The sequence below is a fragment of the Tupaia chinensis genome, unplaced genomic scaffold (genome assembly GCF_000334495.1).
Source record: "Tupaia chinensis unplaced genomic scaffold, TupChi_1.0 Scaffold000101_1, whole genome shotgun sequence".
NCBI lineage: Eukaryota > Metazoa > Chordata > Mammalia > Scandentia > Tupaiidae > Tupaia > Tupaia belangeri.
Genome location: NW_006159565.1, coordinates 3,963,087 through 3,980,172, shown reverse-complemented (window position 1 = coordinate 3,980,172; position 17,086 = coordinate 3,963,087). Strand labels below are relative to the sequence as shown.

The 17,086-nt window shown below is 40.8% G+C and overlaps 1 protein-coding gene across 1 annotated transcript in view; it reads left to right on the top strand.

Annotated features, from left to right (window-relative positions):
• Window positions 1–17,086, top strand: part of PCSK2 (proprotein convertase subtilisin/kexin type 2) — a 317,851-nt gene that overhangs the window by 166,328 nt on the left and 134,437 nt on the right. The window contains exons 4-5 of the mRNA XM_006143648.3: window positions 2,774–2,882; window positions 8,300–8,337. Coding sequence (XP_006143710.1) covers window positions 2,774–2,882; window positions 8,300–8,337 — 147 coding nt within the window. The remainder of the gene's footprint in view (window positions 1–2,773; window positions 2,883–8,299; window positions 8,338–17,086) is intronic.

Sequence of the window (17,086 nt, the reverse complement as noted above, 5' to 3'; positions counted from 1 at the left end):
AAAAAAAAAAAATCATTAAGTGAAAGTGAGCATGAGATGAACTTGTTCTTGCTGAGAGGGAAAGAAAAATCCACATTATACACAAACGAAATTTGAATTCATGGAAATGAACTCCAGAGGAGGGTGGTCAGGTTGATAATCAGGTAATATCCAGTATTATCATTCCAGGTTAAGATGGCCTTGCAGCAGGAAGGATTTGATCGAAAAAAGCGAGGGTACAGAGACATCAACGAGATCGACATCAATATGAACGACCCTCTTTTTACGAAGCAATGGTATCTGGTAAGTATCTCGGCGTTATTTTTAACATTTCTCATCTTGAGACTCCAGATGAAAGATGTATTTCTATTTTCTCATTATTCAGTGGGATGTGAGCCAGCTTCCGACTCCGTGAACCTCTCCGTCCCCTCCAATACACATTGATTTTCTATCACCACCCATGCATATCATCCCTAATCTGCTTTCTTCTGGAACTGCTAAATAGCCATGTTCTCCCAGGGGTCAAAGCTACTACCAGCAGCTGATCAAATTCTAGACTCTGCCAAAGTGCACCAGTGTATGGGTGAAGACTGACAAAAATATGTAAAATTCAAATCAAAGGTCTGGGAGGGGTAATCCAGGGGTCATAGCACGTGGAGTAAGGAGACATAAGGAAGTCTTAGGTGTAAGATCAGATGACTTCACAAGGGACAAGCAAGACTGCTCAGCAAAAGTAGCATCTTGTTAGTGCTTCCTAAAAGCAATGGCAGGCAACCAGTCCTATGGGCTTTACTTGATACAGGATTCAAGGCACTGAAACCCAGGGTGCCTGGTAAAGTGTTTTCTGACTCCCCGACAGTCTATCGTGATCCATTTGGATTGCTGGATTCTGTTTAAAAAGGAATCCATGACTCCAAACCAACCTAAACTGCAGGCCATACTCATAAATGTGAATGAAGCTTTATTTATTTAAGATTAAAAGGTGAAGAGCCAGCAGGGAGTATAGTGGTTAAGGTGCTAGACTCCCACATGGCCGACCACAGTTCGCGTCCCAGACTCAGTGGCTTGAAATGCACGTAGGGTACATGTGCCTGCATGCCCAAAATCCTGAGAGGAGAATGGAGGAGAAGGGATTGCTGTATGGCCACCGCCCCTACCCAGAGTGATTTCTAGCTTTCTATTTCTGTCTCTCCAGTGAGCCCACATGCTCTATAGCAAAAATCTCTTTTAAAATAACAACAACAACAAAAATTAAACAGTGATGAGCAAGACAGAAAGCTAAGTTCTGGACCTGGAGAATTCTACATTATAGTTGTGCATCACAATTTCCCTCTTGGGGCTTCAGAGTTGATCATACCTTATGCTTTTTGGCCCAGAAGTCTGAAAATCCAGTGTGGGTAATTGAATGAGATGATATGTGTTAATCAGGATAGAAATGTTTTTGAAGTAACAACCCCCAAATAACAGTAGTTTAGCAAAATCACAGCTTGTTTCTCACTCTTGCTACAAAACCAATACTTTGCAATCCCTCCAGGATGTAGGCTGTCCAAGCTCCAGCTCAGTGCCATCCTTCCACTGCTTTCCTAAAGCAGCCCAACAAGGAAAGGAGCAGATTGTCCACAGGCTCTGAAAGCTTCGGCCCCGATGCAATAAATGGTGCATGAACTTGCATGTCGTTGGCCAAAACCAGTAACATAGCCATTCTAGCTTTGCAGGGGGTAGAGAGGTGTGGTCTTAACATATGCCCAGGAGAAACAGTAATTTCATAAAGAGCACTAATGAGATGCCCAGTGTTTCAGCAATGCAATAAGGGCCACTGGTCACTGTGGGATTTTTCTGGCACAAACTCTGATTTCAACAATTTTTATTAAATCTATCTTTAAGAAGAGTCAGCACAGGGCAAAAATTTATGAGAAGGTAGTGAACATTTGGAATTTTTTCTTTCTTTCTTTCTTTCTTTTTTCTTTCTTTCTTTCTTTCTTTCTTTCTTTCTTTCTTTCTTTCTTTCTTTCTTTCTTTCTTTCTTTTATTGGAAGAAAGAGATTTCTTTTTCTGCATTAGAACTTGCACTAAAGGGGAGCCAGTTATCTTTAATTCAGTTCAACCAATATTTTTAAGTGGGCTGTAGGTGGCTCAGAGGTTAAGGAGGCTGGATCCCACATCGCCAAGGGGGGATGATTTCTCACTTCCCCTCTCTTCCTTTCTCCCCAGCAAGTACACACGCCCCAAAGTAAAATTTGGTATGGCGCTACTGACATTGCAATGGCAAATAGGACATGCTCCCTCTCACAAATAATATTGCTATTTCTGAGGAAATTATATTCAAATAATAATTTGAGACAATATGTGCTAATTTTTTTTAAAAAAGTGTTATAAACAAAAACACACACAAGGGAATATTTTATTCTAAATCAGGTAAGGTTTCTTGTAATGGCAATTCTAAGGTCTTTATATACAAAGAGTTTAAAGGTAGCAATCTATGTATTAGGTTGTTGGAAAAGTTATGATATTTTTTCTACACAAAAATGCATCATGACTTTACTACAATATTTTTACAAGATGTTAAAATTATGTTAGCAGTCTTACATAAAACAGAAAATATTTATTATCTAAAAATACAAAGGGAGAGGTTATAAGAAATGGATTTAGAGGAGTGGGGATACCCAAAAGTATTGTTTCATGAAAGATGTGGCCTATGAGGTTCGGTCCTGGACCTAACCAGTGGCTGCAGACCATACCAAGGAAACACAACCCCAAACTAATAAGAGTCTCTGCTTTGAAATTTCTGTTCCAGATCAATACCGGCCAGGCTGATGGCACTCCTGGCCTTGATTTGAATGTGGCAGAAGCCTGGGAGCTGGGATACACAGGGAAAGGTGTGACCATCGGAATCATGGATGACGGTGAGTGTTTCAAAACCTTCATATCATTTGGAAGCAAATGCGTCATTGTGTGCCTTCAGAATGGTCCATTGATTAGGAAGCAGATACTGGGACTAAGACCTATGCTACATATCTTCATCTCCCTCCATATTACTGGTCCTCAAAACTGAGGATGCCCTTAGCAAATATTTGCTGAATTTGGGGACAAGCGATGGCACAGTGGTAACACAGCCAGACCCACATGGAAATGATCCTGGTTTCTCCCTCCCGGTCTTCCCTGAGTACACTGGGTATACATACAGGCCCATGATCTTGTCCAACTGAGACTGCAGGTGGATTGGGTTGGGAAGACCCTTGTGGGGGTGCCTATCTCTCTGCCTTTCATAGGAGAAATAAACTGATATGTGTGTGTGTGTGTGTGTGTGTGTGTATCTATATATACACATCTCCAGCCCTATAGTACTGTACATTGGGAGATGGATCTCACATGGCCAATTAGGGCTCAGACCCCAGGCCCAGCAGCTTGAAAAGCACACCAGGCATGCGTATATGCCCTGACAAGGTGTAGAAAGGGAGGAAAAAGAATTGCAACATAGCATGTCCTATTGAGAGGATGCTTTCTCTTTCTCTCTCTCTCCCTCTCCCTCCCTCCCTCCCTCTCCCTCTCTCTCTCCCCCCCCCTTTCTCTGGTGAGCATGCACACCCTCTGGCAATTAAAAGAAGTTGCTGAGTTAATAAATAAAAAGCTAAGCAAATGACCAAATGAAAGCTGTCATTCAACTGTCATCTCTTATCGGACTACCACTTACAAACTTACCTCAAAGCCTATTTATATTGGGAACCAGCAGTTAGCGTAATGGCTATGTCGCTGGACTCCCACATAGTCGACCGCAGTTCGCGTCCCGGACCCGGTGGCTTAAAACTCACGCCGGGTGCATGCGCATGTGTGCCCAAGATCCCGAGAGGAGAATGGAGGAGAAGGGATTGCAGCGTGACCGTCCCTCTTTGGGGGTAATTTCTCATTTTCTGTCTCTATGTCTCTCTCTGTCTGTCTGGCGAGTACATGCACCCTATAGCAAAAAATCTCTAAAAAAAAACCAAACAAACAAACAAACAAAAAGCTTATTTATATTTACCATCTAGTTCCCTAGATTCACACTATCTAATGCAGTGGCTCTTACCTGTATGTAGCTATTTAGATTTTAATTAATTAGGGCTAAGTGAAATTTAAAATTCCTCCATCACACTCCTTTCACTTCAAGTTCTTGATAAGGTTCACATAGAGGTAGCGGCTGCTGAAATTCTGTTCAGTTCCGTTTCCATCATCACAGGAAGTTTCAGTAGACAGTGTGGCTCCACATCCATGAAACTGCTTTTTGGTAACTGGATTAGGGTGTAGGGACATTTGACTTGATTGCTACTTTCAGGATGAACCCTTGTAAAGCAGTCTTTGAAGACCTTTACTGAAAACATCCCTTGTATGCCTACCAGACAAAGATTTAGCAAGGCTTTATTTCATATCGTTTAGAAACTTTGTTTTCTATACGATGAAAACCAATGGGTTTGATGAAATACTGTTTTTCCCAACGACACAAGTCCTTGACTCAGCTGAGATACTGAGTCACAGCCCTGTGGTCCTGTCACTGGAGTGTGCTGCCACCCTGCATCAGTCCCAAGGATCCCCAGTAAGAAGCGTGCTGTGCATTGTCAGTCTAATTACATACAGAGCCTGAACAGAGGGGAACAATGGAACCTTTACCTTCTGAAGATCCTCAAAGAACACTCTGTTCTCTACAGCAACCCTTTGAAGCAGAATTGATGGGGAAAACAAAGGAAACCAGCATGCTTAAAATCTGCATTGTCTTTGTGTGGGCTCATTAAATAGCAACATAAAAACAATGTCTCTATGTCTCTCTCTGTCTGTCTGGCGAGTACATGCACCCTATAGCAAAAAATCTCTAAAAAAAAACCAAACAAACAAACAAACAAAAAGCTTATTTATATTTACCATCTAGTTCCCTAGATTCACACTATCTAATGCAGTGGCTCTTACCTGTATGTAGCTATTTAGATTTTAATTAATTAGGGCTAAGTGAAATTTAAAATTCCTCCATCACACTCCTTTCACTTCAAGTTCTTGATAAGGTTCACATAGAGGTAGCGGCTGCTGAAATTCTGTTCAGTTCCGTTTCCATCATCACAGGAAGTTTCAGTAGACAGTGTGGCTCCACATCCATGAAACTGCTTTTTGGTAACTGGATTAGGGTGTAGGGACATTTGACTTGATTGCTACTTTCAGGATGAACCCTTGTAAAGCAGTCTTTGAAGACCTTTACTGAAAACATCCCTTGTATGCCTACCAGACAAAGATTTAGCAAGGCTTTATTTCATATCGTTTAGAAACTTTGTTTTCTATACGATGAAAACCAATGGGTTTGATGAAATACTGTTTTTCCCAACGACACAAGTCCTTGACTCAGCTGAGATACTGAGTCACAGCCCTGTGGTCCTGTCACTGGAGTGTGCTGCCACCCTGCATCAGTCCCAAGGATCCCCAGTAAGAAGCGTGCTGTGCATTGTCAGTCTAATTACATACAGAGCCTGAACAGAGGGGAACAATGGAACCTTTACCTTCTGAAGATCCTCAAAGAACACTCTGTTCTCTACAGCAACCCTTTGAAGCAGAATTGATGGGGAAAACAAAGGAAACCAGCATGCTTAAAATCTGCATTGTCTTTGTGTGGGCTCATTAAATAGCAACATAAAAACAATGCCTCAGTGTTTACTGATGTGTGAGACATTTTGAAGTGGATCTAAAAGCTTTATCCAGTGGCCACGGGCTTTCACATGAAGAAAAGAGCTCTGTGTAAGAGTGCCTATGGAGCGCTGTCAGGACCTGCTGACTTCCTTCCTAATGCTTTGGCTTGAAAATCTTTCCAAAGAGGTTGAGACCAGTTCAGCCAGGAAAAATATGCATGCAGATTTAGGGGAAAAACTACCTAAGATATATTGTGATGACTACTTATAACAACACACCTGCAAGGTATGCCCTGCTAGGGCTCAGAGAATCACTCTTAAATGTGGCACTACAGTGACAACATGTGCACGCTACTCTTAGGAAACTTCCCACAGCATTGATGAGTCCCATTTCATATTTCCTCAACTATAGCCCCTTGACCAACTCTATAGCCACCCAAAGGCAGTAAAGAAGAAGACCCTTAACTCTTCCCACATTGAAAGATCAAGCTCTTTAGAAAGTCCCAACAGAATTTCTTGCTTGATCTTACTTCTTCTGTTGATTAGTGGCATTTGGATACCCAATTTGGGGATGAACTTTTTCCCCCCAATTAAAACTCCTGACTGCTCTTATTTACTTTATCTAATGCTGCAGAACCATCCACCTCAATATTCAGTGACTTAAACAAAATAGAGTGTTATTATCTGTCACTGTTGTGTGGGTTGATGGGCTCACCTGGACAGTTCTGCTGCTAGACTCCCATGTGCTTAGAGCCAGAAGGCAGCTTGGGCTGGAGTCAACCAGAGTCTCAACTGGAATACTGAATGGTTCAACCTCTCGCTCTCTCCATGCAGTCCCTAGCCTGTTCTCTCCACATGGTGTCCCAAGCAAGGTAACTGGATTTCTCATAGGTAACTCAGGACTCCTCAGAGCAAGTGTTCCAAAGAGAGGAAGGCCATTCTGCTGATCACACCCTAGTTAATTTCTACGAGACACACTCTCCCTCATTCTTTACAACCTGGGAATGTAGAGAAATTTCCCATTCTTTAAGTTCTGGATTACCTTAAATTATAAATTTTATATTTAATTCATTTCTCTCTTCTTGCACTTAACTATAAGCAATCCAGAGAAGCCGCATGCTACATTCTTAACATTTTGCTTAGAGATTTCTACTACCAGATATCCTCAATCATTGCTTTTATGTTTTGCCTTTTATAAAGAACTAGAACATGGACATAATTCAGCCAAGTTTTTTGCTTCTCTGTAACAAGGATGCCCTTTCTTCCAGTTTCCAATACATTATTTTTCATATCCATCTGAGACCTCCTAAGAATTGCCTTTACCGTCCATTTTTCCACCACCATTCTGTTCACAACCACTTAGATTACCTCTAAGAAGACTCATTCTACAGCTCTCTTTTTCTGCACTCTCACTAGAATCACCCTTAATACCCTGGTAATATAGGATTTTTCCAACATTCACTTCTGAACTCTTTCCACCTCTCCTCATCACCCAATTCCTAACCCACTTCCACATTTTCAGATCTTCATAACAGCAGCACAGTCTCAGTATACATGCAGTGAAGGTGCCAGCTATGGGAGGAACTTAATGACATTTCTATCTTTTAAGTACTGCATTCCAGTTTAGTAATTAAATGCACCAGATGCTGGGCTAAGAATGGCATATGCATTAGTTTCTTTCATCCCTACACTGTTCTCCTCTCCAGTTGGTCAAGAAGAAAGGAAGCACAGAGGCTAAACAACTTACCCAAAGTCTTAAACCAGTTATCAGGGTTGTTGAGAATCAAACTCTGGTCTTTAATTCCAAAAAATACACTCATTTGTCATGCTAGATAATGTCAGGCACCTGTCCTGTGTCTCTCAGGGCTGGTTGCTGAGGTGTAACTACTGTAGAGATTATATGGATCTGAAGATTTGGATAAGAGTTTTTCGATTGCCCTTGAAGTTCTACAGTGCTTTCTGAGGTCCAAGTGTCAGATGGAACTCAGCAGTGCTCATGGACCATAATTCTACCCCTGGAACAACTACCCAACAAGACAGGCCCAGATTCAGGAGAAAGCACAGGACTCCAGCTGGGAGACCAGAGGCCTTGGGCTTCTTCGAAAGCCACTTTCTAAAGAGACAAACATCAACTTTTGCAAGATCTCACTGAAAACAATTCACCCTGTGTTTCACAGCCTTTCTCGCCCAGCTGTGTTGGTTATATTATAACCATGCCAGAGTATGCTCTCCTAATCCATTGCTGTCTGTGCCCTGTTAAATAATAATCACTTTTCCTCCCCAGGGCCAGTTTCTTTTCCAAAGAAAGGCCAGCTGATGCTTTGGAAATGTCAGGATTTCTACAAATCTCTTTTAGATCACTGCCCTCATGAGCCATCCATCTTGCAGTCACTAAACCCCTTAGTGCTGACATTTTATGTCAGAAGTGTTTTCCTTCTGCCCCAAACTCTAATTGGCTTCGCTCCTCTGAAGTGTGCCTAGGGACAGCTGTCTCTCCACTCAGGCAGTGCAGCCCAGCTTTACATGGGAAGGAAAATACAAGGCTGAGGCTTGGGCATGGGCGCTCAGCCAATAAAAAGTGTCCCGGAGCCAACCCTGTAAGGAAGGTGATTTCTTAAGCAGCATGTCTGAGGATACAGAGGCAGGTATTAACCTTTGGTTCCTCTGTTGTTTTTTCACAGGGATTGACTATCTCCACCCAGACCTGGCCTCCAACTATGTAAGTACCGGAGTAGGAAAACAAGCATCTTAAGTGTTCTGGTGCCCTTGGTTATGAGGAACATCATGTGTATGTACACACATGCATACACAGTCACAGGTACATACACGTGTGTGTGTGCTCACACACATGCATACAAGGATGCATGCACACATGCACTCACATACCCACATGTGTGCACATAGGAACCCATGCACAGGCTCACACACACATACACATATGCCAAAACTGCCCATCTTGTTAGACCTGCAGCTCAGGCCAAAGGCAAAGAGACGAGGCTTGGGAGCTGGCAGCAGGCAAAGGTGGTAGCTTTGTGAAAAGGAAAGAAAGAAACCTGAAGTCGGAAAAAACAGAATGCCAAGAAAATAGGTATAGGGAGAGACAAAGAAGAAAGAGACTTGGCAGGGCTTGAATCAACTCTGGCTGATGATGCTGAATTGAAGGGGAGAAATGAGCCATTTGGGTTCTTTCTGGACAAACCAAAGGCAAAATGCCAAGGACTTCAGCAACTGACATTACAGCCATAGCTTTATGAAAGTAAGAGCATCATCATTTTGGTTATTTTTGTTGCTTATGATTGCTCTATGTTGACTTTCCCTATTCCCTACATCCCTTTCATCTACTATCCCTTGACAAATGAGGACTGATACCAGAAGCACAGGGAACGCTACTGGACTGGAACTATATTCAGATTTTTGACTCTCAAGTACATGCTGCTTTTCTGATGAAACCACATAAACCTTTAAACATAATCAATCACTTCATGTTAACCCCAGGGAGAACAGTATTCAAGCATCAGTGTGTTCATTTAAAATTACTCATTTGTTACCAAGCTATAATTCTGTAACCTCCAAATATAGGTATTAAAAATGTTATTTTTATGGCTGAAGAGACTCATATGTAGGAACACAAGGGCTTAAACAGGAGAAAGGATGGTTAACAGGCAAAAGTATTTGCGGATAACATTCTGAGTCATTGACCCTGGAAGGTGTGTGTATCTGTTGCAAGGAGAAAATGAGGAGTTCCCACCAGGAAGCAGAGCACATAGGTTTTTGTATTTACTGCATGGGTCTTATCAACCTAGAAGAGTAAAAATTTAGCTGAACAGCTTTCTTTTTAATATTTTTTTTAATGCTAAAGACTAGATGTTGACAATCTTTGAAGCTGACTCATATGAGAAGGTTCTAGATTCATGTCTGGAAACATTCCTAAGTGTTCCCAGCAAGTGTGTGCTCGTGATCAGGGCCAGCTGTAGCTGGGAGTACATGGCAAAAATCAAGACCCTGAGGGGAGTGCTATCTCTTCTCTCTTGCTTATGGAAGGAATGAATACAACTTTAGAAATCAAACATTGAGAGGCTGGCAGTTGGCATGGTGGTTAAGGGCACTGGATTCCTACATAGTCGACCACAGTTCGAGTCTTGGACCTACCAGCTTGGCTTTCTTCCTCTCTTCCCCCCTCTCTCTGCCTCTCCCTCTCTGCCTGTCTCTCTCTCTCTGGTCAAATTAAAAAATAATAGTAACAAATGGAATTAAATAAATAATTTTTAAATAAATAAAATAAAAATCAAATATTGAATCACTGGCACAGCCAGTATGGCTCCAATGAGAAGTTAGAGATATCACATTAAAGCTTTGTGTTGTCTGTGCTGAGGACTCAAGTCTGTAGAGAAGACCATTCATTGCCTACAGGTTGTAGTGTCTGCCCAGCTGTCCCAGCACATGCAGAAGCATGGGGATATCCCACAGCTCTTTTTATCTCCAGGATCTGGTGCCTCACAGAGCACATTAGGATTCTGGTTGCTTTCAACAATCAGCATTACTGGTCTTGCCACTTGGAGCACTGTGAGGTGGTGTGGCTACCTGTGGGTTGGAAGGCTAAGGATACGGGATCTCCCCACTATGCACATGGCCATAGATATGAAGACCAACCTCAGCCTCCTTTCCTTCTGCTCACCCAGTTTAGGTATGTCCCGGCAGGCCAATATTAAAAAGAAGTACTAATTCATGTGGGAAAAAGAAATCCCCCTGGGGCTTCCCCAGTGATACAGTGGTTCAGCCAGTACAGTGCTGGTGGACAGTGTAGATTCATCAGGCAGAAATCCTTATCTGAAATTGGGAATTGAAGCATCCAAATTGAGAGGTGCCGGCTGCCCTCTGATATTCAAGATGAGACAATATACCAGAAGAACTCTATGGATTCTATAATTGTCACACCTTTCTTTGTTTCTCTTCCAGATCCATTTCTTTCTAATTGAAAAAATAAATACATATTCTTTGTAGAAAATTTAGAAAAGCATGAAACACATTGAAAACTAGCCAAAATATTACCATTCTTAATATTTTGGATTTTTGTTTCTATGTGCACAGTTTTAATGAAATTGGACCATTGTCATTCCCCCACCTATCTGATATTTCATGACCATTTTTATATGTTTAAAAATTCTTTGGCACATGATTTTTAAAACTACATAGTACTAGCTTCTGCTCTAACTTAAACATTTCAATGCCAGTTTTTGAATAGTTAGGTTATTCCCAGTGGGCATGTTATAATAAGAGGAAATACAATGGTGATATGGGTGATACAGAGACTCAAAACCATAACCTGCTAGGGGTTGTTGAGAAAACTAGCAACACTTTTCCTGGAAAAATAAAATATAAGGAGCTCATTAAGTATGTTTTTAAATATTTAAAATTCTCTTTGTAGGATGATGCATTCAACTTGTTCATTAATTTCTCCTAAGAAAATGTCCAATGGACCAGCAGCTGGCATGGTGGTTAGGGGCCCTGGACTTCCACATGGTTGACCATGGTTCAGGTCCTGGACCTGGCGACTAGCTCTCTCTCTCTCTCTCTCTTTCTTGCTCTATCCCTCTCTGGTCAAATTAAAATAAATGATTAAAGTTAATAAAAAAATAAAATGTGCATCGATGGGTAGTAACTGTGGTAACTGGAAAGAAGATTTCACTTTAGTGAAAGGAAGAACTGTCTAGTTAAGGTTAATTTTTCAAAAAGGAAGTAATGAGTTCATATCTGAAAATGTTCAAGAAGAGGGTTGATGGCCATTTGGTGGGGATGTTGTTGAAGACATGACAATATCTATACTTTGTTTACATTTTAAAAAGTGTTAAAATAATATGCAAAACATTTAACAATTGAAAAGAAAATACAATTTCTGTGCAAAAATGCACATCTTGGTAACTTGCATCTAGAGCAAGGTCTGAGTCTTCAACATTTATTAAACATCTGGGACCTTTCAAAGAAAGTATATACACACCAAAAGGCTTCAAAACATTTATGAAAAATGAAATAAAAGCAAAAATTTTGGTGCAAAAATTGTGAAATCCATGCATACCTTTTTCCATAATGTATGTTTTCCGTAAAGCCCTTGAAGAGTTCTTGTATACACAAAGCTGTGAAATTTTTCTACTTCTCTGGGACAGGTGAGAAAACTAAAGATTCAAATATCTCATTCTTAATTCCTCAGTAGAGAGCCTAAACTGACTGGTTTGTACCAGCCATGGCCTCTCTCGCTAGATACAGAGTAAGAGTGACAACTTTAAAATGACTAACCACATTTATCTCCTTTATTTTTAATTAAAAATTTTACACTATCATTAACAGAATGAGGAAGGCAAGTGGAATAGACCTGCCTAGGAGAGCTATAAAATCCGTGAATAGTAATGGCCTCGAAAATTGTTTGAGCAAAGGATTAACAGGCAGCTTCACACCTTGTTAAGTAACTTAATTGCTGGGATGTGATAGCTAGCCCAGTGCCCTTCTAGGGAAAAATACTTTGGGGAGGTCTTTGTTTAGATTTCCATAGAATAGGCAGAACCTACGAGGAGTTTTGAGTTCAAGTAGTTTATACAGGAGGTATCTTGGGGGACATCCAAGGACTACCCACTAAGACCAAATTCTAAAACATAATTTTAGGGGACAACCATTATCCAAACTATAATAGGAGTTGATCCCAGGAAGTAGAGGTAAAGAAGATGAGAATAAGACAGGGAAAGGAAGGCAGTCAATATAAGGTTACTTATTATCAAATAAGTAACCACTGTGGGTGATTGGCACTTAATCCCACTAGGAAACTCTGGGAGATGGTGTAGAATGTATGTGTCAGAATTTTCTCCCCCGGGATGGATCTCCAGGGAAGCTGAGGTATTTATACACCAATTTTATCAGTCATTGGTTGAGAGCTGGTCCCAGGGGATCTTAACATCCAAGAGCTTCTCCCTTCCCCACAGCCTAGGGGAAAGCCTTTGGCAAGAGACATGGGTACAGAAAGCCTGAACTCACCGGGACGAGAGGTGTCAGGCCAAAGGTAGATGTAGCAATGCCTGCCACAGAGAAGATGCCTTAGAAGTTCATGAAAGGTTAAAATAAACGGAAATGTTCTACTGGAAAAACTCCTCCTTGTTACTGTTTCATTTTCAGTGAGACGTGAAATTCTACGCTAGATTCTTCAGAAAAATTTCTTTATCATCAAACTGGACAAAATGTTACCCAAATCAGAATTAATTTCTAAGCTAGATTATCTTCCATATTAAAAGAGAAGGATTAGAGTATGCTGATAATTCAGTGTTCTTTCCATGAAGCTGAGAATTAAAATACTTTGAAAACGGCAAATCAATATATAAATGTAACTCAATAGTGTTAATTTAATTCAACAAATCTACATCAAGCCTGTTGAGCATAGAAACAAAGCATAATGATAGCCACTTTTATTATTATTCTATTGTTCAGTGATTGAATTTAATCTGAGGTATCTAGTCCCACTGGTAAATGCTCACTATTCCAAATAATTAAAATCTTCTTTTCCCACCTCAGTAGTAACAACACGAAGTGAAATATTGGCCAAGAGACTATTCTAGATCAAGTCAAAATTAGAGCCCCCTGCATCTGTCTTCTCAATATTAATGATTGAGATACTTTTTCTAATTCAGTGCAATCGCTGTGTATTGAGCTTCCTCTGTGTAAGCCCCAGAGGAAGAGGCAGCTAACACACAAGCACTCTTAGAGGAGCCTGCAGGTGAGTAAGGGCAGTGTGTAAGCCTGTCTTCCAGGTGAGGGGTGGCAGATAGGAAGCTGTATTCTCTTTCTTGTACAGCTCCCAGTCCAGTGATGACTGTGGGTTTGTGTTCTTGGCACTGGACCAAGCCCAGAGATTCTGCCAGGCCTTTGGAATGGAGCATGATTTCTTCAACAACACCTGGAGTGTGACTTTAGTGGCAGCCTTCAGAGTGTGGTGGGGGATTGAGGGGAGCACAGGGTCTTCTACTTTGCTTCAAAACCTTGCTTTGCTGAAGCTACAGAGGTAGAAACATGGCCAGTGAAAGAAGACTCTTCTCACTGTGTGTCACAGTTTTCTCATGGGGCAGACCCAGCGACAAAGGTTTGAAGACAAGTAGTTCATCTGGAGGAGATCTGGGGAACACCAGCCAGGGAGATGGGAAGTGATACAGAAAGGGAAGGCAGTCAGGGAAGGACTTGATATTAGGAAAATCACCTCTGAATCACAACTGGAGCTCAATCTCACTGGGGAACTCTGATAATCAGTGTAGAGAGCCTGCCTTGGAGTTACACATCAACTCTTGTCAATCACTGGTTGAGGGCTGCTACCCAGGAACAGAGGTGAGGTGGAGGAGATAAGAGATTATGTCCCAGCAATCCTGGCCTGCTCTATCGACAAGCAGAATAGGGTCTAGCAGACAGAGAGAGTCTACAGGCAGAGTTGCCTGTGCCCACTGTTAGAAAATGTCCAGCATGCAAAGGTAGGATTCTAACAGTATGACCATGACAGAGACTGAGTCAAACCTGAGTGTGCCTCTGGCTCCCTACCTCATAGTTGTGCAGCCTTAGAATAACATATGAAACCTCCTTGACCCTGAATTTCCTCATTTGTGAAATGGGCAAAATTAACGTCTTGCCAGGTTAGTCATAGAGTATCACTGAAATCAGCATGTACGTTGGATGTGGCATGTAATAGATGCTCAATAAATGTTTTTTTTCTCTAAGGGGTTGAGATTACAACTCTGCACAACTTCAGATCGTGCTGATAGAGAAGAAATAGGGACATGCCCTCAAGAAACCAGAGTGGCTGCAGCGTGGTGGCTTAGTTGGTCACAAGCTGAACTGCAGTACTAAATGCCACGAGGTCAGCCATGGTTTAGATTCCTGGATAGGCCCAAAAAGATGCTAGACAAAATTCTAAGGAGCTGGAAAGCTGGGAAAAGGGGATCGCAGTATGATGCAATACTGTTGAAGGTGCCTCTCTGTCATGCCTGTGCACACGCTCTCTACCATGAATAAAATAAATAAACTTTTAAAAATTAAAGAGTTCAGCCCCCATTCTACTCCAACTATTTCTAGAGTCCAAGAGGAATAAAACCTTCCAAATTCATTCTATGAAAACTCCATCACCCTCATTCCCAAAACAAATAAGGATATAAAAAGAAAGGAAAACTACAGACCTATATCTCTGATGAATACAGATGTGAATACTCTCAACAAGATATCTGCAACCATATCAACAACATATAAAAAAGATTATTCATCACGACCAGGTAAGCTTTATTACAGGGATGCAAGGATGTTTCGACATAAATAAAACCATAAATGTAATACACCATATTAACAGAAAGAATGATTTTTTTAAACATATGATTAATGCAGAAAAAGCATTTGACAAAATACAACATTCCTTCATGATTAAGACTCTCAGTAAAATCAGTATAGAAAGATTGTTTTACAGCATAGTAAAAGTTATTTATGAAAAACTTATAGCTAACATTATATTGAATGGCAAAAAAAGCTGAAAGCTTTTCCACTAAAAACTGGTACAAGACAAAGCTGCCTACTCTCTCCTCTCCTATTCAATATAGTACTGGAAGTCCTAGACAGTGTGATCAGATAAGAGAATGAAATAAAAGGCATTTCAATAGAAAAGAGTTAAAACTATCTCTGTTTGCAGATGACATGGTTGTATACATAGAAAACCCCATAATATCCACTAAAAAACTTCTCAAAGTAATAAATACATACAGTAAATGACAGGATATAAAATTAATTTACAAAGATCTATAGCATTTCTATACACTAAAAAACTAGCAGAGACAGAACTGAAGAAAGTAATCCTGTTTACCATAGCCATAGAAAGTATAAGAAATCTAGGAATAAAACTAACCAAGGTAGTCAAAGACCTCTATAAGGAAAACTATGAAAATACTTTAAAAGAAATCAAAAAGTACACAAAAAAAATGGAGGACATCACATGTTTCTGAATTGGGAGAATTAATATAATCAAAATGGCAATCCTATCCAAATTAATCTACATATTTAATGCAACGCCTATAAAATTACAAGGGACATTCTTCACAGATCTAAAAAAGACAATCATAGAATTCTTCTGGAACTATAAAAGACCCCTTATTGCCAAAGCAATCCTATTCAAAAAAAGTGGAGTGGGTAGCATCTTACTTCCTGACCCCAAAAGATATTACAAAGCTGTGATCATCAAAACAGCATGGTACTGACACAGAAACAGACATGAGGACCAATGGAACAAGTAGAGACCCCAGAAATAACTCCCAAAACATGTAGCCAACTGATGTTTGACAAAGGGTACCAGTCAATCCAGTAAGAAAAGGAAAACATCTTTAGCAAATGGTGTTGGAAAAACTGGGTATCTACCTACAGAGAGATGACTCTGAACCCCTATCTGTCACCATTAACAAGAATCAACTCCAAGTGTGGATCAAAGATCTAAACCTAAGACCTCGAACTATAAAACTACTGGTGGGAAACACAGGGGGAACTCTGGGAGACATTGGGGTAGGCAAAGACTTCATCAGCATGACACCCAAGGCATAGACAATAATCTCCAATACAGATAAGAGGGATTACATCAGATTAAGAAGTTTCTGCACAGCAAAGGACACAGTAATTAGTGTGAATCAACAACACTTGGAAGGGGACAAAAATTTTGTAAACTATACTTCAGATTAGGGACTGATAATCAGAATACACAGGGAACTCAACTGGCTTACCCAATTAAAACTGGGGAAAATGAGCTGAATAAACAACTCTCTAAGGAAGACATACGAACAGCCAAAAAGCGTATGAAAAATATTCAACATCCTTCATCATAAGGGAGATGCAGATCAAAACTACAATGAAATATCACCTAGCCCCAGTCAGAATGGTGAAGATTAAAAAAAAAAAAATTAGTAAGTGCTGGCAGGGATGTGGTGAAAGGGGACCTCTCCTACATTGTTGGTGGGAATATAAATCAGTCCAACCACTGTGGAGGACGATATGGCGGTTCCTCAAAGGCCTTCTAATAGAAGTACCATATGATTCAGCAATTCCACTCCTGGGTATCTACCCAAAGGACAGAAAAATGCTCAGTCAGAAAAACACATCTATATTTATTATGGCATTACTCAAAATTGCTAAGACATGGAACCAACCCAAATGCCCACAAATAGATGAGTGGATTGAAAAAGTGTGGCTTGTATACTCCATGGAATACTATTCAGTCATTAAAAAAAAAAAAATCAAGGGAACCAGCAGTTAGCATAATGGCTATGTTGCTGGACTCCCACGTAGTCGACCGCGGTTCATATCCCAGACCCAGTGGCTTAAAACTCACGCCGGGCGCATGTGCGTGCGTGCCCAAGATCCCGAGAGGAGAATGGAGGAGAAGGGATTGTGGCGTGACCATCCCCCCTGGGGGGTGATTTCTC